Below are 25,381 nucleotides of genomic sequence, written 5' to 3'. Positions count from 1 at the left end.
ACATACTTTACAGCAAACAGACAGCATTGATTCATTTTGACAGGATTAATATAACCTCACCATATTCTTTTATTGTGCCAAAGTAAGACAAGGTAATTGATACTCCCAGAGTGAATCAATGCAATATTGCACATTGCCATCATAAGAAATTATTTGCTTTGGTTTGTGTCAACGAAATGTGGCCACCAACCTATATTATAAATCTTATGTAAAAGTTTAAATAAAATTTGCTTTTATTATAGCTTTTAAAACCTCCCCACTGAGCTTATATACAAGTGGGAAAAAAAGGAAAAAAAGAAAAAAAACCTATGATACTGTGATGGCTCTGGATTTATTAAACTTTAGTATACTGTAGTAAAATTAATTGTTTAAATTTCATTTTCATGCATCTTAATGGATAAAATATGTGTTAATAATCTCAGACCTCAGTTAATTGCATACATATAGATGTGTGCATGAGCAGTAAAACGAAACAGTTACGATATTTTCAACAGAAGATTTAATTTAATCAGAAAACTGATTTCCATAGGAAAAAAAAATCTGATTCATTACTTGAATAACAAATAGGTACAGAAAATATTAATACACGTTGTGCACATACATCTTGAAGGAAAAAGTTCATTATAAAAACTCTTTGATAGCAGACTCAAAGTCTGAAATTTAGAAATATAATATGCTTATAAATATGTGTTTATATGATTGATATGTTCCTTCTATGTGCACTGGTAAAAAATAACTCTAAGTTAAAAAAAAAAAAAAAAAAGGAAAAAGAAAACAACAACAACCCAGCTTTACTTTATTTACAGATGACTGCTTCAACAGATCTTGCAAGTGTGGCTTGAAATACATGCATACCAACACCTTGAGCTGGGCTTACATTTCAGACCAGGTTTTAGCCCTTGCTGTGTCACAGAAATCGCCCCGGCCTGTATCAGGAACAGTGTGGCCAGCAGGTCCAGTGAAGGGATTCTGCCCCTGTACTCAGCACTGGTGGGGCCACAGCTTGAGTCCTGTGTCCAGTTCTGGGCCCCTCAGTTCAGGAAGGAGACTGAGGTCCTGGAGCAGGTTCAGAGAAGAGCAAGGAGGCTGTGAAGGGATCCAGCACAAGTCCTGTGAGGAAGGGCTGAGGGAGCTGGGGGTGTTCAGCCTGGAGAAGAGAAGGCTCAGGGGACACCTCATCACTCTCTACAACTCCCTGAAAGGAGGGGGTAGCCAGGTGGGGGTTGGTCTCTTTTCCCAGGCAACTCTCAGCAAGACAAGGGGGCATGGACTTAAGTTGTGCCAGGGGAAGTTTAGGTTGGATAATAGAAAGAATTTCTTTACGGAGAGAGTGATCAAGCATTGGAATGGGCTGCCCAGGGAAGTAGTGGATTCTCCATTCCTGGAGATACTTAAAAAGAGACTGGATGTGGCACTCAGTGCCATGGTCTGGTAACCACAGCGGTAGTGGATCAAGTGTTGGACTTGATGATCTCTGAGGTCCCTTCCAACCCAGCCGATTCTATGATTCTCAGGCTCCTGCAGCGCCATCGGGTGAAGCCCCCAGGCCTGACCTGGGAGGGTGGGGGGGGAGGAGGAGGGCAGCCTCACTGCTCACATCACGTTTTTTTCTGCTCTTCTGGCTACGTCCAGCTGCAATTTTTTTCCTGCAGAAAAAAAAAAATAAATAAAAAAAAAACAAAAACATATATATTCTCTTTTGTTGTTTGTCGCCGCTTCTTCTTCGTTATAGCGACGCCGTCCGACCGGTGGCGCTGTGGATGGAGGCTCAGCCAAGAGGTTTGTCCCCGCTGGTTACCCGTAGACCGCCGGCCAAGGCTGACGTGCAGCGGGGAAGCGGCGATGGCGGCCGCCTGGGAGGAGATTCGGCGCCTGGCTGCCGATTTTCAGCGGGCGCAGTTTGCCGACGTGGCCCACAGGTGAGCGGGGCGGCGCCGGTACCGGTACCCGCTGCGGCCCGTGGGACCCGTGGCTGCCGGCGACCCGTTGTCCTGCCGGCATTCCTCGCCCTGTGCTGCACCGCCCCCGCGGCCCTGGGGAGGGCCGTGCCCCGGCCCTGACAACACGGGGGGGTCCGGTCCTGCCAGGCTGCCGATCCCCGCTACAAACCCCGTTTTTTGGTTTGGGCTGACCGTAGTGTTGGTGCTTGTGGATCCCCGGGGGCATCTGGGGCTCTCGGAGGGTGTGTGCGGTGCCACGAAGGTGCTTGTGTAGTTGGTGTTAAGTTCAAGTCCCTAAACATCACGGTAGCAGTGCTTGGGTTCTTATCCATGTCTTGTTGGCTGTTTGAGGCTGTTGCCCAGAGCTTTTTTTTTTTTTTTTTTTTTACTTAAAGAAAAATATAAATAGAAAAAAGAAGCTCTACTCCTCCCCCTTTCCACCCTCTCCCCCCTCCCCGCAAACAAAACAAAACAAAACAAACAACAAAGAAACCCCACCGCCCACAAACCCAGTCCTAAAACAAAAGCACAGAAGGATCAAAGGTACAAATTCTGTAAGCACAGACATTCCTAAATTCACGGCCAGGTGCATTCTGTACAGCAAAAGGTGGTGACAGCTGTTAAGAAGAAGAGTAAAAAGTGTTTTAGAGGGAAACCATATGGATGATTTGAGTGGTGATAAGTAGGGTCCTGTAATTTAGTTTTTGGTTGTCAAAAGTATTCACATGGAACAGCAAATAATCTTTGTTGCGATTTCTGTGTTTAGTATTTTTGAAACATCAATTTGAAGATAATTTTAGCAAGTACTTAGAATAACTGATTATTCTTTATGCTGTTTGCAGATTGTCAGAACGGAACTGTATAGAAATTGTCACTAAACTGATTGCAGAGAAGCAGCTGGAAGTAGTGCACACACTTGATGGAAAAGAGTATGTCACTCCAGCACAGATTACTAGGGAGATCCAAGATGAACTTCACGTTTCTGGTGGTAAGCATGGTATTTGCTTTCTTCCTCTGGATTTGAAAGTTAGTTTTGAAGACTACAGAACCCTTAATCTTGCAAAAAAAAGTGAGCTTGCTTCCTATTCCTTCATCTACACAGGAATTCACCTACTATTATTTCATTTTTCACTTAAAATCTCTATTAAGCTATTAGGTGAGCATATAAGGTATCTTATGTGGTTCATTTTCACTCACGAAGAATTGGTGGAAGTGGTCTAAGAACCCTTTTGAAGGAAAGTTAGCATTTTGGTATGGTTAATTATCTGTCCCAGATGCTTGGCCTTTGCTCAGAATTTAAAAATCTTTCTCATTTCATGTAGTAATAAGCATATTTTGAAATTATCACTGGCAGATCTTTTGTTTTACCAGCATGAAGAGCCGTTTCCTTTGAAAGCTCTTACTTAGATGCTAAGGAATTAAATACAATTCAAGCTGCTTTTTTTCAATTTTTTTAATAAGAAGACAGCATATTATACTTTTAAATATATTTAAGGGTGGGTTTCATGGACTTGTCTGTTTTGAAAGTTAATGTCCTTATTATGTTCATGCTGATTCATTATTTTTTTCTGATTACCAGAAATAAACCTCAGTCTGTGTTATGCTCTTGTGTATCTTTTCAGTATGATAGCCTGAACTGAATTTAAACTTGATGGGTTCTGTTATTAGCATCATTCAAAAGTAGAAAGTTTTGGCAATCTCCATTTTTGGACTCATGGGCTGGTGATCAAATCTAGATCAGTGTCAAGGCAAAAATAGGGAAGGAGAATCAACAGTGATTTTTACTTTTGGAGTTTGTGAATTGGATAATCAGCAAGGGTAGAATAATAGGGGGTATCCTGCACTGATCAGCTGTAGTTTCTGTGATGACAGTCTATAAAGCTGACACTGGTTTGATTTGTCTACAAAAAAGTAACAAATAATTTGTACATGATGGACTATGTTATATTCTAAATCTGTTCGAACATGTTTTATATACTAATAGTATATTTGTACTTCTTTTCAAAGGTCGAGTAAACATTGTTGATTTACAACAGGTAACTCCTTAGCAATTAAAAGCCTATATATTATTTCTTCTTTTCCTTCACCATATATATTGTAAATATGGATTTCATCAATCATATTCCAGCTATTTTTTTTTGTAAGAGAACAGCTGGTAGCTCATTGCGGAGTACTGCAGATTTCTACTTTATTGAAAGTTCCTCTCTGCTTAATGATATTCTATGACCTCTGAAATCACCACTCGAATATTCATATATTCTTTCTGACTCTTCTTTTTTGAACTGAAGGGGACAAACAGAAAATACATGTTTCCTGTTTAAATTTTAAAACTGCAGGAGCATGCATAATTAACTTTTCATGCTTCTTTGGATCTTCCCCCTTCCTTCATTAATCTCTTGTCTCCACTAGTCTTTATCCTCCAGCAGTCTTTCTCTGTGACTAATTTCCCCTTCTGGCTGGAGAAAAATTACTTAGAATAAGAAAACCTTTCTGAAAAACAATTTAATATTTTCTATTCATAGCTTCCTGGAATTTTTCAATATTTAGGTTTCTTTTAACCTTGTCACAGTTGCAAAGAGAGCTTTTTCCCCTAAAAGTATTGCTGCTTTATTCCAAATCACAGATTAACTGTGGATATATGCAACAGTAGAAAAAGTAGGAAGAAAAAGTAGGAGAAAAATAGTAGAAAAAGCAGCTTTACTCAAGACATAGGAATGTGTAATTATAATATCTCAATGTTTGACAACTAATTTTAGTTTAAATTCTGATAGGAGATTTTGTTGGCTTTTTTTTTTTCCCTAGGTAATAAATGTGGACCTTTTGCACATTGAAAACAGAGCTAATGACATTGTTAAATCAGAAAAAACAATCCAGCTTGTACTGGGACAGCTTATAAATGAGTGAGTACTTTCAGGAAGAACACGTGTAATTCACACTTACTTTTTAAATGCAGACTAACAGTGATGTCCAGCCTTTGTTGCTTCTAGAGTGAAATACCCTTTTTTTGCTGCTAGGTCATAAGTGCTTCTTTTCTTAAGGACAAATAAGGTTCACCTCAGCAGAGCATCCAGCGAATCCACGGAGCAGAGACTGAATGTCTCTGCCCAGTATCCTGCATTGAAGGGGCTTCATTTCTTACCTTAGTGTCTTTGTGAACAGCAGCCAGACCTCATTTGCACTGTGGCTTTGCTGTCTGCCTCAGCTGTTGACAAAACCTCTCTTTTCACCTCCTTCTTTACTTCACAAGGCTAAGATGTGTGAGTGTTAGTTCATGGTATTCAGCACTCTGACCACCACTAAAATAATACTCTGATGGGGTGGTCTTGATTATTGATAGTGGTGCAAGATTTATTCTTGGCAAAGAACATGAAGTTCTTGGTTCTTTTAAAGTAATTAAGACCTGTTTTGCTCACTGAAACCCTTTTCTAAGTCTCAATGACATATAACATTTTACTGTTTCTTTTCAGCTTTTCCATACTAGGGGATAAATGACCAGTTCTAATACAACCTGCTAGTTAGTACCTGTTAAAAAACCAAACAAACACACAAACCCCAACCATTTTCACTTTATTCAATTAAAATAACTTTCAGTTTATTTTTGCAAAGATGCAACAGAAAGAGGTATGGTGCCATGTCAGTTAATAATTCAACATGTCAGTAACAGGTTGATCTTGTATATCACACTTAATATGTTGGGGTTTTTTTCTTGTTTGTAAATAAGGAGTTACCTGGATCAACTCGCTGAAGAAGTAAATGATAAACTACAGGAAACTGGCCAGGTGACAGTATCAGAGCTCTGCAAGGCATACGACCTTCCAGGAGACTTCCTGATACAGGTGATGCAAGCCACCAACCTAGCAAATGTGGGATTGATTGTGTTCACCTTCTTTTGTCATCTTTGACAGTACCCATAGCTTTAATTGTGATTAATTATAAGCAGAAAAGTATTAGACATAAAAAGGTTGTAGTGTAATAGCTGTTCACAGTTTGAAGTTGATGTTTGCCTTTCCACTTTTGAGCAAAATTTTCTCAGAATCTTCATGGCTGTTAGGAACAGATTAAGAATGTTGGCAACAGGTTAGATCAGTGGAAGATCTGAAAAAGTCTTTGAAATATTAGAGCAAAGATGTAAGGGTAATTTCATCAGTCCCAATAGCTACCCGGGAAGCAGAAATACAGGTGTAAACACCTTTCATTTTATTCAGAAAAGGTAAAAGAAGCATTTCATTTTTAGAAACCGACACCAGACATTCAGAGTAGAAACAAAAAGCTATTTACCTTTGTTAGTTACTGTTGTAGTGTTTAAAAGGACTAGGGAGAATTCTCTTACCATTGTTGACTTTCAGTTAAGGTTGGATTTTGTTTGGAAGGTTCATTTTTCAAAGGCTAATCCTGTGGCATGTTTTGGAAGAACAGACATATTGGGTACCACAGACAACCTTGTTGACTCTCAATTTATGAACAGCTTTTTTCTACTAGTTCTTGCATTATCAGCTTCTACAAAAACATTTCTAACATACAAAACTTAGTACTTGATTTCTCTGTTTCCTGGGCAATATTTTCTGGGTTTAGTTCACTGTACAGGGATACATATTTATAAACTATTTGAAACTCTTCTGTATTTATTGTTGCTAATTTGTGTCTTGGCTGTTTGCAAAACCCCACAGTGAATTCCTCTGCCACTGTTTCATACAAAATTAGTATAAATATTAAATGTTAGTTTTCATTGTACATTTCCAAACCATACTTATTTCTTTTGCAAAGTTTTCTCGCATCATTAGATACACATATATCTAATAGAAGGGGACATTGTTATAAAAATGGAATTCCATGAATTTTGGAGTGTGATTCAAATTGCATCAACTTCCATACCTAAATAATAATTTCTACTTACGGTCTTCATTTCTGAAAGTTTTGTCTGTCTGAGCAAAATTAATTTGCTGATCCGTTAATACAGATTTTTTATTAAGTTTCATTTAACATAGTTAATATACAATTTCAGCAGTCATCCCAGCTTCTATTTACAGGCACTATCCAGACGTTTGGGTAGAATTATTCATGGACAACTAGACCAGGAGAATCGTGGGGTGATTTTTACGGAAGCCTTTGTGTCCCGGCATCGAGCGCGCATTCGCGGTCTCTTCACTGCAATTACTCGGTAAATTCCAACACCTGCAAGTCCATATTAGAATATATTTACCATAGGTCTTTATGGGTCAAATTCACTTGGAATTGAAAAATAAAAGAAAAAAGATAAGACCTATGGATAGTTTGCTTTAAGTGTACTTCAGTTCCCGGGGTGAAATACTTATATTAGACTCACTTTTTGTGATAAAGGGGACCTCCTTTTGAAAGGAGAACAAGGGAGGAACTTATATACAGTATACAATATTCTTGAGTTTGTTTGGCTGAAAAAATGTTAATTAGCAGTTACCTTATTTGTTTGGATAGTGTCCATCTTCATTGTCATCCCACTGCTCTACAGTCTGTTACATACTGATGTCTACCCGCTGTGTGTGTTGACAGATTTCTTGTTATTAGATCAATAATCTTCTGTGTCAATTTGTATAAAGGTAAAATGTTGGAACAGCAAAAGTTTCCTAACAATAATTGTTATAGCTCTGTTATAAGGTATAACTTAATTCAAAATTCAAACCTTGTAAGCTGTGTTAAACATTATTGTAGCACCCTGGGGCAAAGATACTATGTACTTTTGTCCTCTGAGTAACCTCTCATTTCTAGATTCTCCACACCAGTTTCAGTTACTAACTTCTATTGATTTGTTTTTCTTCTTTCCAAGGCCTACATCTGTAAGCAACTTGATCACTCGATATGGATTTCAAGAACATTTACTTTACTGTGAGTTTCATTTAGACTGTTACATATTTTTTTAGTTAATTCATAGATTCTTCATTACTAGAAGTATATTTTCGAAGCAGCATTCATGTCTATAACCTTCTTCTGGAATAAAGAGCAGTATGTTTCTCACTAGTGTAAAAAGTGTTAAACATTTTGTGCGGTCCGTAACTGAAGAGATGTTCTCGTATCTAATGCAGTGAAAGCAAATCCTCGTGAAATGCCTCTGGGAGCAGAATGATGCAAGCAGCATAGTAGTCATTTTGTCATCTGTTTCGTTATTTGCCCTTAGCTGCTGGCAGTTTTTATCAGTGAGGCACACAGAAAGGGACAGCTTTATCTAGCCAAATAGCATTAGCTGCTCTGGATTTTATTTATTGACTTTTCTCTTTGACAGTGGAGGCAGAGGTTTGGTTATGCTCTTAGTTAAATGTCTTTATGTGCTGAGAGATAAATCATACCCTTAAACTGTTTATCTGTATTTTCCACTGTTCCTTTTTTAAATAGAGGTTCATAAAGATTTCCTATCCAGGTGCTGAAACGTTAAGGGAGTACTTAATTATTTCTCACTTCTAATGTTGCAGCTTTTCTTTGACTACCAAGAATCTCGTCCTGTCTGTCCAAAATGCTGCTTCAAGCATCATTAGTCTTGTATGCTGGCCAACCAAGTGCTTCTGGTCTTTGGAATTCTTTAGTGGTTTTCTCTCTTTTCTCATTAAAGTTAATATTTCTCTTTTGTTTGCCTTCAAGTCATTGCACACTTTTTAATACTATTGCACACTATAATACCTCTCTGCTTACTTTCTTTTCTTTGCAACAAGCTTATTTATTAAAAATGTAAATATTAGCATTTAAATAAAATCATGCAACCACTCTAGTTTCAGATAATCAATTTGAAGTTTCCTTTGTTTTGGCACATGCCACCTAGGTATTCATAGATCAAAAGGAAAATATGCTACACTGAATTATAGTTATGTTGCACTACCCAGCAAACTTTAGTATATAGTAACTGTTTTTTAAAACAGGTTCTGCAACTACCTGATCACGTATTGCTCATGAACAGTGTTAATGTGAATGTAAATTCTGTTGTTCTTCTGTCACCAGTAATCATCATGATTTCTAAGTGCATTTCTAGTACTTTCTCTTTAGTGAATTTGTTCATATTTTTCTTTGATTCCTGTGAACATTTAATGAATTGAAAATATTTCTTCTAGCATCGAGATGGGCTTAATACTTTGGTGTCACCAGTTATAAATACATTTTTGGCCAGCAATATTTGTGCATTATCAGGTGGTTAATACTGGCAGCAAGTGCTGACACTTTATTGTAAATCATGAAGATCTTCACCAGTAGGAGCTGCACACATTTATGCAGTTCAGGTAGCGATGTTTTTGGGTCACTTTAGGGACTTCTTTCCATTTTTATTATCATGCAAGCAGTGAATTAAAAAAGAATGCTATTACTAAAATGCATATATATTTTATTGTCTGGCCACAGAAAGATTCATTTTCTAAATTAAAAGCTCAAACTCAATAAAAGCTCAATAAAATTGGTTTGTTCCTGCCATTATGGCTCACTCTTTGGAAAAATTGTATGAGTTCCAGAGCTTTTATCAAGGCATTCTCATAAGTATTAAAAATAATTGATAGGACTTGGAAATATTTCACTAGAACAAACACTTGCAGCTTGATCTGTTTCTTTCAATTAACACAACTAATAGGCAGGGAAAAAAGAAGAAACGTAACTTATTGCTATGCTTTGATTAATGGATACATCAAAGTTTAAAATGTCACTTCATTTATTTTCTTCTTGTAGCTGTTCTAGAAGAACTTGTTAACTCTGGTCGTATAAAAGGAACCGTGGTTGGTGGGAGACAGGATAATGCTGTATTTATTCCAGACATCTATGCCAGAACTCAGAGCAACTGGGTGGATTCCTTTTTCAAGCAGAATGGTTACTTAGGTAACTAATTGTTATTCCTGTAAATAAAATATCTTTCTAAAACTGCTTTAGGTAATTGTTCTTACCCATAATTTAGCTAATGTCTAGAGCGAAAGCTCACAAGAGAAGTGGAAATCAATAGAGTGGTTGATACTCCTTTGTTAAAAGATCTTTTTGCTTATAATGATGTGTGTTACTTCATAACAAAAAGCCATATTTCAGCAGAGAGAAACATACTGCTAACCAGTAACTTTATTTCTCACAGTTACAAGTGCTACTTTTATTACTGTTCTGGAAACATTTTGTAGACTGCTCATTACGGACCTTTCAGTGATTGTGTTTGACCCATATCATTGGAGTTTCTGACCAGGAGTCCATATGGCAGACACACTTTGGTTCTTAATAACTACCTATAACCACAGGAAAAACCTTTTCCCAAATAAGATTTGTATAACTGTTGTGGGGTAGCACTAATGTCCTGCTTTGGATCCAAACAACTCTTATCTAACTTAAAGCTATGTGATGCTGAATAGTGGTGTTTTAAAGCAGAAGCTATGGAAAAATGTGGACCTGAGTAAACACAGAAATGTGCTTTTATGGTCCCAAAGGACCAGTCCCTAAATAAGTTAGTCTTGCAGGTTGAAAAGGTTTGGCAGTATTTACTGTAGTAGTATTAAGTGCTTTTGTAACGTTCTTTGATAGAGTATTTGTCAAAGTCTTTGCATGTTTTCAAAACATCTTAGGTACAAACTGCCAAATAGTTGAGATGCTTTGCTTGTGAGGCATTGCATGATTCTGTGAGTATATTGCAGTACTTCTGCAGACAAAACATTGCAACATTGCGTATATTGTTAATATTGTCAGTCTTATCTTAAAAAACTTTTAAATTGCAGAGATAAATTTAATAGTATAAAAAACTGGAAAAAAAAATCCAAAACTTAAGATCAAAGTCATGTCCATGATTTAATATTCATATTGCTGTTAATTCTATTTAGTGTAGCTTGTAAAAAACCTAGTTTTAGGTAAGCATCAACTGGAGGCTGCATTTACTTGTGTAAAATCTGTATGTAATTCTTCATTTTCAGCTTTAATTAAAAAATTGCCATATAAGATCCTGTATGCTTATGATGATACTTAAATATAACAGATGTCTATCTGTTTTACAGAATTTGATGCACTGCACAGACTTGGCATCCCTGACCCAGCAGGCTACATTAAAAAAAAGTACAAGTCCGCACAACTCTTATTTCTGAGAGCAGCTTGTGTTGGTCAAGAAATTGTGGATCAAGTTGAAGCCTCTGTAGAGGAAGCTATCAGCTCTGGAAACTGGATAGATGTGGCAGTAAGCAACCTTTAGTTGTTGTTGGATTTGTCTATTTTGTTTATCAAATGAGACTTTATTGAAACTACACATGTATAATGGAAATTTCATGTTTTTCAAAGAAGAATATTCACTTTACGTTAAATAATAAGTAAAATGTATTATTGTGTTAGGCCTTACAGCACTATGTCACCTGTGAGGAGCCCTGCTGTTTGTTTTGTGTTAGGTGTTTTCTCTGTATATGTTGAGCTGCATGTTGAAGAAGTTGCCAAGTCTTTTCCCAAATGTATCGTGTTCTAGAGCAGTGTTGATCTGGGGTGTCAGAAGATGTAAAATAGTGTCCACTCTTAAATTACTAATTTTAAAAGTCCATTATATTGTAAATTGTTAACAGATGTCAAATAGGGCATTTGTGGATTCTATTCATCCGTATAGAGGTATGTCTGTACTTTCTAGAACAGATTATTGTATGAGAATGATTTTGTTTTGTTTTTTTTTAATCCTAGACTCTTCTCCCCAGTTCATTGTCAGTAGAAGATGTTGGGATTTTGGTTCAGCAAGTCATGAGATCTTTAAACAAAAATTCTGCAGGTTTAGTCTTCAGTGACACCATTGTGGTCAGCGAGAAATTTCTAAGCAGCTGTCTTGATCTGTTTTCTGATATGATGCAAAAGAGAGCTGAAAAGGTACAGTTTTTTATTGGTTTAAGAAGCATCATGCATTGAGTATTCATAGGATTTTCTGATTGCTGTTACCATCTCTTTAAATCTCATCTGAAATACAACTTGAGAAAATGAGCAAAAATGAAGACAAGGTTTGCATGTGTAGTCAGTGTAATGTATATTCAGTTGTGCACAGAGAACACCATCATACTGACAGTATGATAAGAGGGTGAATTTTGAAGAGTAAGTGTTGCTTTATGTGTTGCACTTGGAAAGCACTGTGTTACATTAGTATCTTTAAAAATGGCTTAATGGCTAAAACCTTTTCCATACATACCTGTTGTTGTTGCATGTGTCTTGTTTCTGTTAAGTGCATGTTCTTCATTTTAGGAAATGAAAAACAATCCTGTTAATTTAATCACTGAAGAAGACTTAAAACAGGCTTCTGTTTTAGATGGCTCATATGCTAATAAAAAAGACAAAAAGGATGAAAGAAGAAAGAAAGCAACAGGTAAGGCATTAGTATTTAAAAAAAAAAAATTAGGCATGAAATATTCAAATTCAAAGTAACTTCATTTTGTAGTCCATGAGTTGCCTCCAGTCCATTGCTGAATCTATTTAAGAAATAATCCAAGCACTTCTCATCATTATACTGTAAATGTAGACATACCTAAGCTATGTCCATGAGAACTTATATCAGATTTAGAAGTGTAGAGATACCATAAAGTTATTTTAAGTTAGTCCAACACAAGTCAACTGTCTTTAGAAGCAAGGAATCCATGTTTGTTTATTCATATATACAGTATGATCACATACATTGACTTGTGCAGTGAGGACTAACCAAGCCAGTATTAGCTTAAGGACCTTTGTTCTATTTTTTTAATTACAGAATATAGATAAACATTTGCTGTCCATTTTGCAGAGATTCAGGAAAATGAAACTATTTCTTAATAGTATTTAGAAGTTACTTCCAAAATCACTCTGTGTAAACTGAGAAATGAGGTATTAAGAGGGAGGCTTTTTGGAGAATGCTGTACAACTTTTCTGTGAATCTTACGCGTGACAACTTTCTGTTGTTAATACACATAACAATTATTTGGAGATTCACACTGTTTACTTCATGGCATATTCTGGGTTAAATTAATGCCAAGATTTACTCCACTTGTGTGGTGGCTGTTTCAAATAGATCTTAATCTGAGGAAGAATAAAAATGTGTGAGATTAACCCTTTCGAATCTTGATGGTTTTTAAAAGGCTATTCAGACTAAAGATGGTTATTTGCAGTCCCCAAAACCTTGTGGCTCTTGTGTTGAACAGCACAGCTCAGCTGAACAGAGTTTCATGTGCTACTGAATTAGGGCACTGATGCATCTAGCTTTATTGAATATACTCATCTGAAAAATAAAACATTATATTCTGTTCTTAAAAAGGCCATGACTGAGGTGGCATGGAATCTGGAGTTATTCTGGTCACAAGATAGAGCAGATTTTTCTAGGTCAGAGCTGAAGCAGAGAAGTTTGAACTTAAATTGAACTGTCATAAGTAGGATGACTTCAGTTTCCAGCCCTCTGAGGGCTCCACTGAGCATGTACCACATGTCTAGATGCATTTCTATCCACAGGTAACCTGTGCTGCACCATCAGCAAACACTATCCTGAAGTGGTTTTTTTATGGATTGTCGGGTGTACTACCTTAAAACAATCAATTTTTTATTGTCAATTTATAATCCCACTTGCAACAGTCTCACAAACAATCTGTAGAGGCATGTACTGTTGTAATCCTTTGTGCACATTACAGTCCACATATTCTATTGTCATAAAATATGGCTTTTCTGGCAGTAGTCACTCCAGCTTCAATTCTCTGTGCCTAAGATCTTGACTGCAGTGCAACTTTCTCTATATGACTATAAAGTGAAATACAGAATGAAAGGAGCATGTGTCAAGAATAAGTAGTTGCACTGTTGACAAACAGCTTGTATCTGCTCAGCAAAATGCGGTCACATTTCAAATAAGGTTGTGAAAAACACCAACTTTTATTTGTTTGTTTGTTTCCTTTGGAGAGGTCACATACTCAGAAGGTATCACAAGTAAACCATCCACTGCTAGCTGCAAGTGAACCAGTTTGCTGTTCCTGCAAAGTAATACTTTAAAATTCATCTGCATCAACAGATGCAGTTAGCTTTGTGAGTTGTCTTGTCTTTTATTTCATTTACTAAATGATAGTACCATTACAAGTAGTTCCTTGAAATCTTGGGCCTTATATTTCAATGGAAAAATAATTTCTTTCCCAAAACTGCGTGTATAGAACCAGTCATTCTAGAGTTTAAATTTCAACTGAAAAGAGGAAGGGAACGAACTGTGACAAAGGAAACAAATTATAGCAGCTTACCTTGTGGAAACGGGTTGTACTGCAAACTGAGTTCTTGTCTGCAGTGTGAACACAGGGATTACAGGACCTATGAGTAATTGGTTGTGTTTGTCTGAACTGCGACATTTCATTGCTTTATTGTCATCTAGGAGTGGTCAAAAAAGAATTAGTTTTCTAGCTAATTGAATTCACTTGTCCAGTAGTATTTTGGATAAATACTTACTAAGTAGGGTGCTTTCTCTGAGTGTTAACAAAGTTGCATTTTCTAGCTACATTATTTAGCATCTCTCACCTAAAAAATGCTAAATGCTTACTAAGATGCTACTTTCAGCCAACAGATATTACCCCCATTATGTTATGGACACTGGTATCTCATCTATTATCAGCTGGAAAAAGATACTGCTTGTTTTTTTAAATAGTATGTACATATGGTATGATTAGTATTTTTGTTCATTAATGACATTAACTTAATGAAAGCTTTAACTCATTTTTCTCCACCAGAGGGCAGTGGAAGCGTGAGAGGAGGAGGAGGTGGTAATGCTAGAGAGATCAAGATAAAGAAAACCAAGAAAAAAGGAAGAAAGGACGCTGACAGCGATGAAGAGTTGCAAGCAACTAGCACAGGTTTGTCATTTGGGGGGCCACTGTCTATTCATTCTGACATGTTTTTATCACTTGTTTTTTCCACATATATGTTTTTCTGCACTGTATTGGTACAGTCAGGTAAAATAGCAAAGAAGATGAGAATAAAATTTATTAGAGTTGTATCAGTGGATATGATGTTGCTATTTAGATGAAATAGACATACCATATTCTCTGAAAAGTAGAATTTAGTCTTTTTTAAAGGAATTTAAAGTAAATGAGAGCATTTTCATTTTGCAACTTGATTTTATGTAGGAAATGCCTTAGATTACAGGCAGAATGTTGGTTTCTTAACACCTGCTGAATATTGCAAGGGAGAGGCTCTCGTCCAGCTTTAAAGTTAAATTTGCTTAAACAAATCATAGCAATGCAATAGATGTTTTTCCTCTTAAGGATCAAATATATGCTCAAAAGTTTTTTTAAAAAGATCCATCATGCTTAACTGAGACTTCTATGTATAAGCTAGCTACGTTTATAACTATTAACTTTGTAATGGAGGAAAGTAAGTACTTTGAAGGCCTGATGTGTCTTGCTGGTTTAATATTACAGGATGAGTTTTAATCACTCCTTATGAGTGCCCATTTCTCTGCCTTTAGGGCTGGGAGAAGGAGCATGGATGGTTTCCTCAGAAGTATGTGCCTACATTGTTAGATTTTTAGAAAATAGTGGTTGCAAATAAAACGATCATAAGTAAGCCTTTTTCTTTTATTTGATGAAGTATCAGAAATGTGTACTTGTGAAATCCTTCAGCTAGGAACATTCTGTTCAGTTTTGGCATTTAAAAAAATCTCTGGTCTTGGTGGCATCATTATTTCTAAGCTAATGGATGGGCCAGGCACTTCGAAATCCCTCACCAAAAATGTATGTTCTCATATGCTACTGAAGTTGTCTATTAAAAATAACAATTAGATGATATATTTTGTCAGTTTTTCCTCTGTGTAAAATGTAACTGTCACATGTAGTCATCCATTTTGGTGTTTGGGTTTTTTTTTCATTTTTTTTTTCATTTCTTCTGTGTTTGGACTTGAAGGCATTTCAGTGTCTCACGCAGAGTAGTTACAGCACAACTAAATATAATGTTTTCTCAATGACTGTTGCTCATGGCCAGTACAGGTAGGAACAAGCAGCCAGAGTTCTCTTTCATGTCACAAGAGGAAATTGAGGATGTTTTAACGACCCACATGCAGGATTGCCCTGAAGAGCTTATTACAGAACTTGCTGAACATCTAATAAGGTAATTTCAGTTATTTAACTGGAGTTAGAAAATCTGTGATTCACTTCAGATGAATCTTCAGTCTTTTTTATAGCTTGGAAAAAAAAATTTCACTGATGGAAGCAAACCATCATCGAGTTCTTTTTCTGTACATCTCAGTTTTACATATATGCTTACGTGTTAGAAAACTGTTGACACAGTAATGAGAAATAATGCTCTGCTTAGCAGTAGGTGGTTCTGCGTCCTTTGTTAGCAAGCATTTTTTCAGGTTCATCGTTGTATTTCCACCACCTTACACTGATCCATGTTGAGTTTTCACCAGTCCCACCTTCTGTACAGCCATTGGTATATGTTTGTGTTCCCTTTCTTTTGTGGCTGTGCTGGTACCTGTGTGAAATGAGTAGTAAGCCAGATCAGCAAACTGATCTAATCAAAGATGAGTAATTTCTTTTAGAAGATGTTCCATACAAGAGAGAAGATGTGGAAATGTGTTTTTAGGGAAAAAATGATACAACTATTAACAACCCAAGATTGAATAAACTTGGAGTGCATTGGTAACTGTGTCTTTAGAAGGGCCTGTGCTGTTTTAGTGCCACTTAAGTCTTCTCTTGCAGCACTCGTTGGTCTAATATTTGCCCACAGACCACTGAAAGAGTTTGTAAACAGCTTTGCTTCTGGAAATCTCTTCTATCTTTCATCTTGTTCCCATTCAGGAGTTGTTATGAGTTGACTTGGCAAGCATTCACATACTATGTATATTGTAACCAGTAGTACTTCTGCAATTACAAAAATACGCTTTAATTTTCTAGTCTTTCTGATTTCAGTTATTGGCTTTTTTTTTTTGTATCACCATGTGGTATTTATGTCCCATTCATTTAGTGTGTAATACTGTAGCTCTCTGTATCACTGATAAATTTGGGAAAACCTACAGTTTTACATTTTACTTAATATTCCCTTTTTCTCCTTTCTTGTTTTCTGTTCTAAGACCTTTAACAAAAACTTACCAGGAAGTTGTACGTTCTGTTTTTACATCTTCCACATCTTCCTCTGGAGCTAGCAGAAGGCAGACTATGAAGGACTTGCAGGAGGAATTCTCAAACTTGTACAACAACATTCGGTTATTTGAAAAGGGAACAAAGCATTTCACAGGTACTTAAAAAAATTAATGTGTTTCCTGAAGGTTGTGGTATTTATTCCAGAATCTACATTCCAGGTCATAGAAGAACAATAGTTTAAGAAGGAAAAACTTATGCATTAATTTACACTGCCTAACAGTGACCTTATCCTGAAGTGCATTGCTTTGCATACTTACTAAAATATCTTCTCTTTATTTCATGTACATAGTCTGTTATATCTTCTGTCAAGGTAATTGTGGGTTCTTGTCCTTCATTCCAAAGTGTTTGCATGCTTTCTGAGGTTTCGTTGTCTGAGACAAAAAAAAAAAAAGAAGAAAACAAACCAGTAATCTTGCTGCACTCTATCACCTGTGCTAATAATGAAAGAATTCAAAGAAGCCCCTGGTAAAACCTCTTTTAGGTTTGATATTGCAAGTAACTGCTCCTTGAGGGTATGTTTCCAAAAGGTGGAGTTTAATTTTGCAGTGTATTAATTTGTAAGGTGTCTTTCTAGCTATCTGGATTTTGTGAGAAAAAGTAGCATTAGGAAAATACTGCAGACATTTTCAAGATTGTGTGCTGTGTTCAGCTTTCTTCTAGAACTTTCTTGGCAGAAAAGCAAACACTAGCAAAACTGCCTGATATTGCTGTGTTTAGGAATAAAATAAATAATATTATTCCCTAATATTATTCCTCAGACATGTGTTCTCTAGCCTCTTATAAAATTCTGCTGTTTTAGCCTTAAGTCATGTACCTGCTATTCAGTTTAACTGCTTGTCCTGCAGACTTTTCCTTTACATACTCTTTACTTGTTGATGGGTAGCAGTGGTTGCTCATTAGGGACTCAGGAGGATTGTACAGTGGCTAGTTTATTGCTTATATAGATATAGCTTTGAAGTACTAACAATGCATTAAAATGTGCTTACAGACCTGAAAGCTCACTTATTTCACTGAAGAATGTTCCATAAACAAAAGCAAACGGGGGATGTTAGCTTCGTGTATCCAGATGACTTTCTCTTACTACTCATAGTGCATCAAGTCCATGTTTTTGCAAGTGCTGTCATAAATGTCATAGGAATGAAATAACTATGTTACTTTTAATCACTTATTTCTTTAACAGATGAAGCTCAGAATAACCTTGCCAAACACCTGCTGAAGACTGTCTGTACAGACATTACAAATCTTATTTTCAACTTCCTAGCATCTGATTCAATGATGACAACAGAAAATTATGCTGCAATCACAAGTGAGGTACGCAGATAATTGTTACTTTTCAGCAATCTCATTTAGAAGAGTGATGTATATTTGACATTTAATTAGTTTCTGCTTAAATATGCCTACAGCTAAAATGGTAATCAGCATTATGGATTAATTTCATTCTTGTTCCATACAGGTCCGGATGAAAATTTTAGGAAAATTGCCGGAAGAGACCAAAGATCCTTTAATTAAACTGCATACTTCTCTTAATGGCAAGGTAAAGTGCTAGTAAACAGCTGATGTACATATTGTAGCACATAAGTGCTTCTGCTTTGAAGGATGAACACAGAATCATCTTTTGAATTCCTGTAAGTCAGTGAGAGTTAATAAATTTTCTTACTGTATCTTTTAAGAGATGAAACAGTGGTCTTACATATTGATACTGGTAGGCCCTCAGCTCCTTACTTCTGGATGAATTTTGTTCTGTTTCACTTAACTAGTGAAATCCTTGGTATTTAATGTAAAACCTTCAGATGGTGGCAGTGTAAGTACAAAGGAAAATAATTTATTAATTCTTTTACACAAAATGTTATACTGATATGTTTCTTAAGAAAAAATACATTTAAGTAATTATAAAAATATAACTGTAGAACATGTATTTGGTTTTAATTAAATTTTTGAGACTACTGGGTTACAATTTGGTTTTGTATTTAAGTATATGAACTATTGGTAAAAGAATGAAGTTAAATTCCACGAAATACTTTCTCTTCCATAATTATTTCAAATATTTTCAGTTATCTGTTTGGGTGACTAATGGTGAACAGTATTTAACCTTTTTATACTCTGCTATGACAAATTAAATATTTATATAATTTTTTTAATAGAGTGTAGAAGATTTTCTTTCATGCCTTGATTCTGCAGTGGATATTTGTGGTATTATGGTGAAAAAAGGAGACAAAAAGAAGGAAAGGTATGTACTGTACATTGTGTATTCTGTGCACGGTATGTGAAATGTAACTCTGCTGCTGCACAAATGTCAGATGGTTGGTTTGGTAGCAGTCACACAGAATGTGTAAGGAAGAGGCAGTCCTTCTTTCCAGACTGTTTATCTGAAAAATACAAACCCAAGCAGTCCTGGTTCCATGGGAGAAGAAGGAAGGGAAAGTTCATATTTAGCTGATTTGTCTGACTCAGTGCTTATCAAAACATACCAGTTTATGCATTCTCTAGAGGTCTTTCAAAAACTGAGCTATACCAGTGCTAGCTTTTTTCTTTTTTTTTATGAGGAATTTCACATAAAGTAATGGTCAGTCAGAGGGGAAAATTAAAATTAATTGAAGTTAAGATATGTTTAGGACTCTGTTATAAACTACTGTTACACAGGCTGAGAAACATTTTTACATAATGTATTCCTGTTCCTTAGGCAAGTCCTGTTTCAGCACAGACAAGCTCTGATTGAACAGCTGAAAGTCACAGAAGATCCTGCTCTTGTTCTGCACCTCACATCAGTCCTGTTATTTCAGTTTTCAACCCACTGTATGCTTCATGCACCAGGAAGATCAGTACCACAGATCATTAATTTTCTAAGTGGCAAGATTCCAGAGGTATCCTTTCTAGATTTTTAAAGAGAAAGTACATTTTTTATGACAAAATGTAAAAGTTGTGCCTCACACTATTTCTACCTCATAAGACTGGGACCTGCTTCATGTCTAATCATTACAGTTCTCTGACCTGCATTTTATTTAAAACTTCTCATTTCTGGGGTCTGTCTTCAATATTTTTAAAATGAAATTAAAAATCAATGTGGTGTTGGTACTGTAGCTTTTGCCTTTACCCATACAGACAGTGTATTGGATGGAATAATTCTTATAACTGGGAATTTTTGCATTCTTTCCTCCCAGCTAGAGTATGGTTTCTTTTCAAACTTTTATAATTCAGTGTTAAAAGAAAGATATACCTCTTCAAAAGAAAAAAATAATTCTGTAATTCAGTACTCTAAACTGCCAAAGCTACTGCTGTTTACTAACTGCATTGTTTTCCTGCTTCAGTGGTTGTTTTCTTGCAGCATGGCTACACTTTCATTTTTCTGCCTCTTTGAATGGCTCTCAGAATTCAGGTTGCAAAATCCATGATGGAAATATATTTATGTATCACTAGCTTTATTTAGGCAAGAATGGAAGAACGTAGGGGGTTTTAAACATTTTAATTAAAGGTCTTGTATGCCTTCTCTGTAACATTGAAAGTCCTTTGTTTTGTTCTGGTTTTCCCCTCAGGATCAACATTCTCTGTTAGTCAAATACCAGGGATTAGTAGTGAAACAGCTGATCAGCCAGACTAAGAAAACTGAACAGGGAGATGGTGACCAAGCAGATAACCAGGAAGAGGAGGAAAGAGCAGATACCATTCGAAAAGAGCTCCAGGAAATCACTACCTCTATCAAGGATCTTGTTCTCAGACCTAGGAAATCATCTGTAACAGAGGAATAGAATTATTATTCAGTGCGTCCAAATCCATAATACAGCCAGAATTTATTTTTTTTAGTCCTTAAGGGAAGAATGGTGGAAAATGCTTGACAAATTTTAAAATTTTTCTTCTAACAATTGCAAAATGCAGCTGGGGAACACGGGTGATGATGGGAAATGAGTGTCTCGTTACAATGTATGTGCAACCCACACTAAATGTGGACACTTGGGGTACGAAATCAGTGGGTTCTATCTAACTGGCATCTTCATGTGAAGCCTTGAGTAATGTTTTTTCTTTAAGTAACAGTTCTATATACACACAGGCTTATAGTTTTACTTCTCTGGATTTACAGTGGTCTAAGGATTGCATATAAATGTATATAAGCCTGTATATCTTTATGTCAAAGACTAGATTTGAAACATACTGATGCCTAATAATGCAACAAATGAAAAGACATCTTATTTTTTAATATCATTAGTGGATATTTTCAGCTTCTGTTCACTGGCCTGCAACTGTAAAAACATTGAGCACAAGTGCTAAGCTTAAGAGAAGTGACCTAGGGCTAATGTGAGTTTCTAAATGTACAGAAAGCAGATGAAAACAGCACACTCATGCTGTTCATGTCTTCTGTTAATGTTTGTAATAGCAGTTGATTTAAAACTTGTAATTGGGACAGAGGAGGTGATACCCTTTTGCACTGGTATTTTAGGAGTATTTAGAGCCTATTTCTCTTGCTTTATTTAGGTCCTGCTCTATTTTACATGCAATAAATTCATTCAGTGAACTTGTTGAGTTCTTAGTCCAGTTCCCACAGCAGTTAGAAGCACTTGCATTCTGTCAGCTCCCTGAGAGATCTTCTGGTATTCTGTTTATCCTCTGAGTTCCTTAAAAATTTTTAGTTTAAGATCTTTCTACATAAACTTTATAGAACAAATATTGGGTTAAGTCTTTCCCTTGAGTTTTTTACCAGCCTTACTTTTACATGAGCAGTATTTTGTGTTTTCAAGAAAGTGGAAAAATGCATAAATTAGAGTTCTGCCACAAGAATATACATTATTCTTGTATATCAAATATGCTTCTAACTTTTTTTTTAGGAGAAGATAATTTTTGAACCAGAAATATTTTACTGGAGTAGTGCTCATTGATTTCCTATGTGTAATTTCAGGTATTTTTAATAAAATCAGTTTGAGTAGTAAAACAAGAAGCAGAGTTCTTTTGACTAAAAGTGTTTTTCACCAAGTCTTGCCAAAATTCTTCAGTGCTGAAAGAAAGAAAATTCTGTGCAAACTCTACTCTGTTCAAATATTTGTTTTCCACCAGTTGATGTATTCTGCAAGTGTAATCAGAAATCTGCCCAAGCCTGAGTTTTCAGCAAATGAAAGTTGAAGTGGCCAAATACTGAAGCTCAGTAACAGATTAACTAAGGTTGAATTCTATACACATATAGAAGGCAGAAGTGTTTAACAATATTCACATCAGTGCTGATCTTTCAAAAACTGCAAAGCAAAACATTTTGCCAGCTGTAAGACTGAGGTAGGGGGGTAGTTGTTCACCTTCCCTCAGCTGGTGGCTATCATAGATGATAATAAAGAACTATGAGGACTAGGAGATGAAAAATATTCAGGCTGTTTAACTTCTTTTTAAAAAAAGAGTTTTCATACAGGGAATAGATTTTCTTGCTTGTTATTTAGGCAGAATAATTATGAAATTCTTACATTGAATGTAAAGGATTTTGTACAACATTTAGCTATTTTGTAAATAATGAGCCCTATGATGTTCTGTATGCAAATATGAAATTATATTAATAATATTAAAGGACGAAGTATTTAAAATGCATTCTGGTAACTTAACCAATGGTTGATGATCCTGCAATTTGCAGCTTTCAGACAGCATTTGTTAATATGCACCATTTGATTTAACATGGCATTTGGAGTGTACTATTGTTTGATACTGTTTTAAGCTGGAATAATAATGAACTTATTATGAAATTTACTATATGATGTGTCAAACTTGCTGTATGTTTGCCGATGTTATAAAAATGATTAAAAATATATATTCTTGGAAGCAGGTTGAGAGACGCACTAAAATTCAGAGATATTTTCTGGATTCAGAAATTCAACAAGACAGGTTGGAAAACCTGCCTAAATGTTTTTATTCCATCTTAGATGTGGCAAATTAGTCTTTAGTTTATGAAATTGGGGTATTTTGAGAGATAAAAGAAAAGGAATATGCACAAATGCCTCAACATTTTGCTAGTTCAGGGTTTTTTTTCCTCTCTAGGAGGAATGTATTTGGGAGGAAGAGTGACCTTGTCTTAAAAACCAGAGCTTCAGTTCACAAAGCAAAATTGCCCTTTGGAGAACCTAGGAAAACAGAAGGCAATAGAAACTTAATCAAATTAACCCTCTTAATTTTGTTTTACTTACTAAGTATCACTGTCATGTGCCCTGCACCTATGGTGTTTAAATACCACCAATATATTTTTATAGACTCATAAATCTAACATTTTAAAACACACGTATGTGTATATACACTAATATTTATAAATGTTCATCTTGCAGCCTCATTTGCTGTTTCTCTCAGCATTAGCCATTGCTTACTGTGATACCTTTCTCAGCAGCAGCCTTTCCCTGTTTTTAAGTGGCAAAATTTAACTTAGAACTGTTTATTTGCAAGTCTGCTGGAAATAAGAAAAAAAAAAAAACAAAACCACAACCTGTTAAAATTTGCAGCCTTCTTTCCAATTCTATGTTTATTCAGCTTCTTAAAAAAACTGCAAGTTTTTAAGCTGTAACACTGGGATTTGTTGTCTGTGCAAATCCATCTTACAGATTGTTCAGATAAAACTGCAGTACTTCTGTCCTCCGTGTGGGCTCATGATGCAGTGGTTGCTTGATGATTTTTTTTTTATTTCAGTAAATAACAGTTATGTTTTCTCTAGGCTAGAAAAACTGAAGTTTTTACAGAACTGTGTAGATTTGGGGGGTTCTAATACAAAATATAGCACTCTTGCAATAGACAAAAGAGTGACTGCATTGGATTAGATTGAAGGTCTGTGTAGCCCAGTATCCTGTCTCCAGCAAGGTCAAAAGTGGGTATCTAGGGGGGAATACAGGAACAAGGCATTTAATGATTTTTCCCCTGAGTGCTTTTTGAGCCTCCAAATATGTACAACTCAGAATTTTTGATGGGTGATTGTAGTTTAAACATAGCAAATGGTAGTCACGTGAAGCTTTTGTATAAACAGGATACTTGTGAGAGCAGAATTCCTTTCTCTGCTGACCGAAATAACAGAACATATTCAGTAAATACCAAAAAATTTATTAATTATTTTTTTAAGGAATGTTTTATTTTAAAAAATGTAGGAAGAGTGACTTAAGTTTAAAAAGCAAGATGATTGAGTTGATAAATCTCCCAAATCATCAATGTGAAAAGGACACTAGGTCAAGACAAGGCCATGTCTGGGGACAGATGAAATAAGCTTTCCATTTCAGGAAGTTCTGTAAGGAGGAGCTGAATGAGACATCATGGCTTTAATATTCTGAAGATGTAGCAAAGGTTTTGCTGTCCTCTTGTACTCAATTTGCACCTATTGGCAAACAATGACTCAATTTAAGTGGCTCTCTGGGCACGTCTTCTATTGACACAATTAACATCTCTCCAGTTGGATTAATCGAAGAATTTTGAAGGTTTAAGAAAGGTGATAAACTAGAGGTGTCCTCATCCTTTCTGAAATGAAAGTATTTTGTTAGGACTGTTTATGCTTGTCAACAACTCTTGGCAGACCATTTGAGTAATACTTTTCTCTTGCTCTGCCTGGTGATCTTTAAAATTCTCCTGGTCAAGAATTGTGCTTTCATGTTTTTTTTGTTTTGGGAAATGAAGGCAACAGGCAGCGCTTAATGATTCTCATCTCATTCTGGACTCAAATTCTGACCTAATTTGTGCTCTTTATTCTCAATCTGAAAAAAAAAAAAAAAAATCGCAAGCTTGAAAAATTAGGTTAGAAGTGCTAGGTATAAATAAAGCATGTAAAAATAGGAGGAAAAGATCCAACCTGTTGTGAGTAGGTGGTAGAATTCATGTGTGCAAAGGCTTATTAAATCAGCTTCAAACAGAGTTTAGTTCTTGGCAATAATAGTAAAAATAACAATTTAACATAGTGTCTTGCAAGATACTATCTAGGCATGGTTAACCTCCTGACCATGTTATCTAGATGTGGCAGTTTTACCAAGGTCTCCAGCTAATTTAATGCATCTTTACACCATTTAAATATTTCCCTCTTTCTTCTGCCAGTGCTACAAAGTAGTTCCCACTCACTTGACATTATAGGTAAATGATTCAGATACATTGCCTCCTCCCTGGCTGTGGAAAAAGCTGCCTGGAGGTCACTCATGGTTTAAACCACAAACAGCCATCCTTTTTTTTTTTTTCACTCTGCTTAGTTTTGGACTGCATTCTGAAATGGACACAATATCTTTACTTCAGCTGCAATTGATTAAAGGTTTGCATTGAGCCTTACAAAAAGTACAAGCACATCTGTATGTTCCATTCTTATGGTAGACTCTGAAAGGCAGCTGGGCCCTGTTCTCTTGAAGCAAAACGGGAAAGAGTTGACTGCAGTTCAGAGGACAGAACTGAGAAATATTCAGAGAATCACAGAAT

At 36.0% G+C, this 25,381-nt stretch overlaps 1 protein-coding gene across 1 annotated transcript; it reads left to right on the top strand.

Annotated features, from left to right (window-relative positions):
* Positions 1–1,811: 1,811 nt before the first annotated feature.
* UFL1 (UFM1 specific ligase 1) lies at positions 1,812–23,341 on the top strand. Its single transcript, XM_030447891.1, has 19 exons — positions 1,812–1,919; positions 2,783–2,928; positions 3,948–3,976; positions 4,743–4,840; positions 5,662–5,776; positions 6,968–7,098; positions 7,741–7,799; positions 9,612–9,758; positions 10,904–11,079; positions 11,565–11,744; positions 12,111–12,231; positions 14,588–14,710; positions 15,842–15,962; positions 16,927–17,090; positions 18,177–18,307; positions 18,450–18,530; positions 19,138–19,223; positions 19,677–19,857; positions 20,527–23,341. The coding sequence occupies exons 1-19, from the start codon at positions 1,843–1,845 to the stop codon at positions 20,737–20,739; spliced, it is 2,379 nt and encodes a 792-aa protein (XP_030303751.1). The 5' UTR covers positions 1,812–1,842; the 3' UTR covers positions 20,740–23,341.
* The last annotated feature ends 2,040 nt before the right edge of the window (positions 23,342–25,381 follow it).

Source organism: Calypte anna, chromosome 3, assembly GCF_003957555.1.
Source record: "Calypte anna isolate BGI_N300 chromosome 3, bCalAnn1_v1.p, whole genome shotgun sequence".
NCBI lineage: Eukaryota > Metazoa > Chordata > Aves > Apodiformes > Trochilidae > Calypte > Calypte anna.
Note: the sequence above shows the minus strand (reverse complement) of the source record. Positions and strands in the feature narration are given on the sequence as shown.

What these genes read in the sequence shown, in the direction of transcription:
- UFL1 (XM_030447891.1), top strand. Translation starts at nt 1,843, where the DNA reads ATGGCGGCCGCCTGGGAGGAGATTCGGCGCCTGGCTGCCGATTTTCAG. An exon ending in CTGGGACAGCTTATAAATGA is followed by an intron (nt 4,841 to 5,661) that starts GTGAGTACTTTC and finishes TTTGTAAATAAG; the next exon opens with GAGTTACCTGGATCAACTCG. An exon ending in GGGAACAAAGCATTTCACAG is followed by an intron (nt 17,091 to 18,176) that starts GTACTTAAAAAA and finishes TTTCTTTAACAG; the next exon opens with ATGAAGCTCAGAATAACCTT.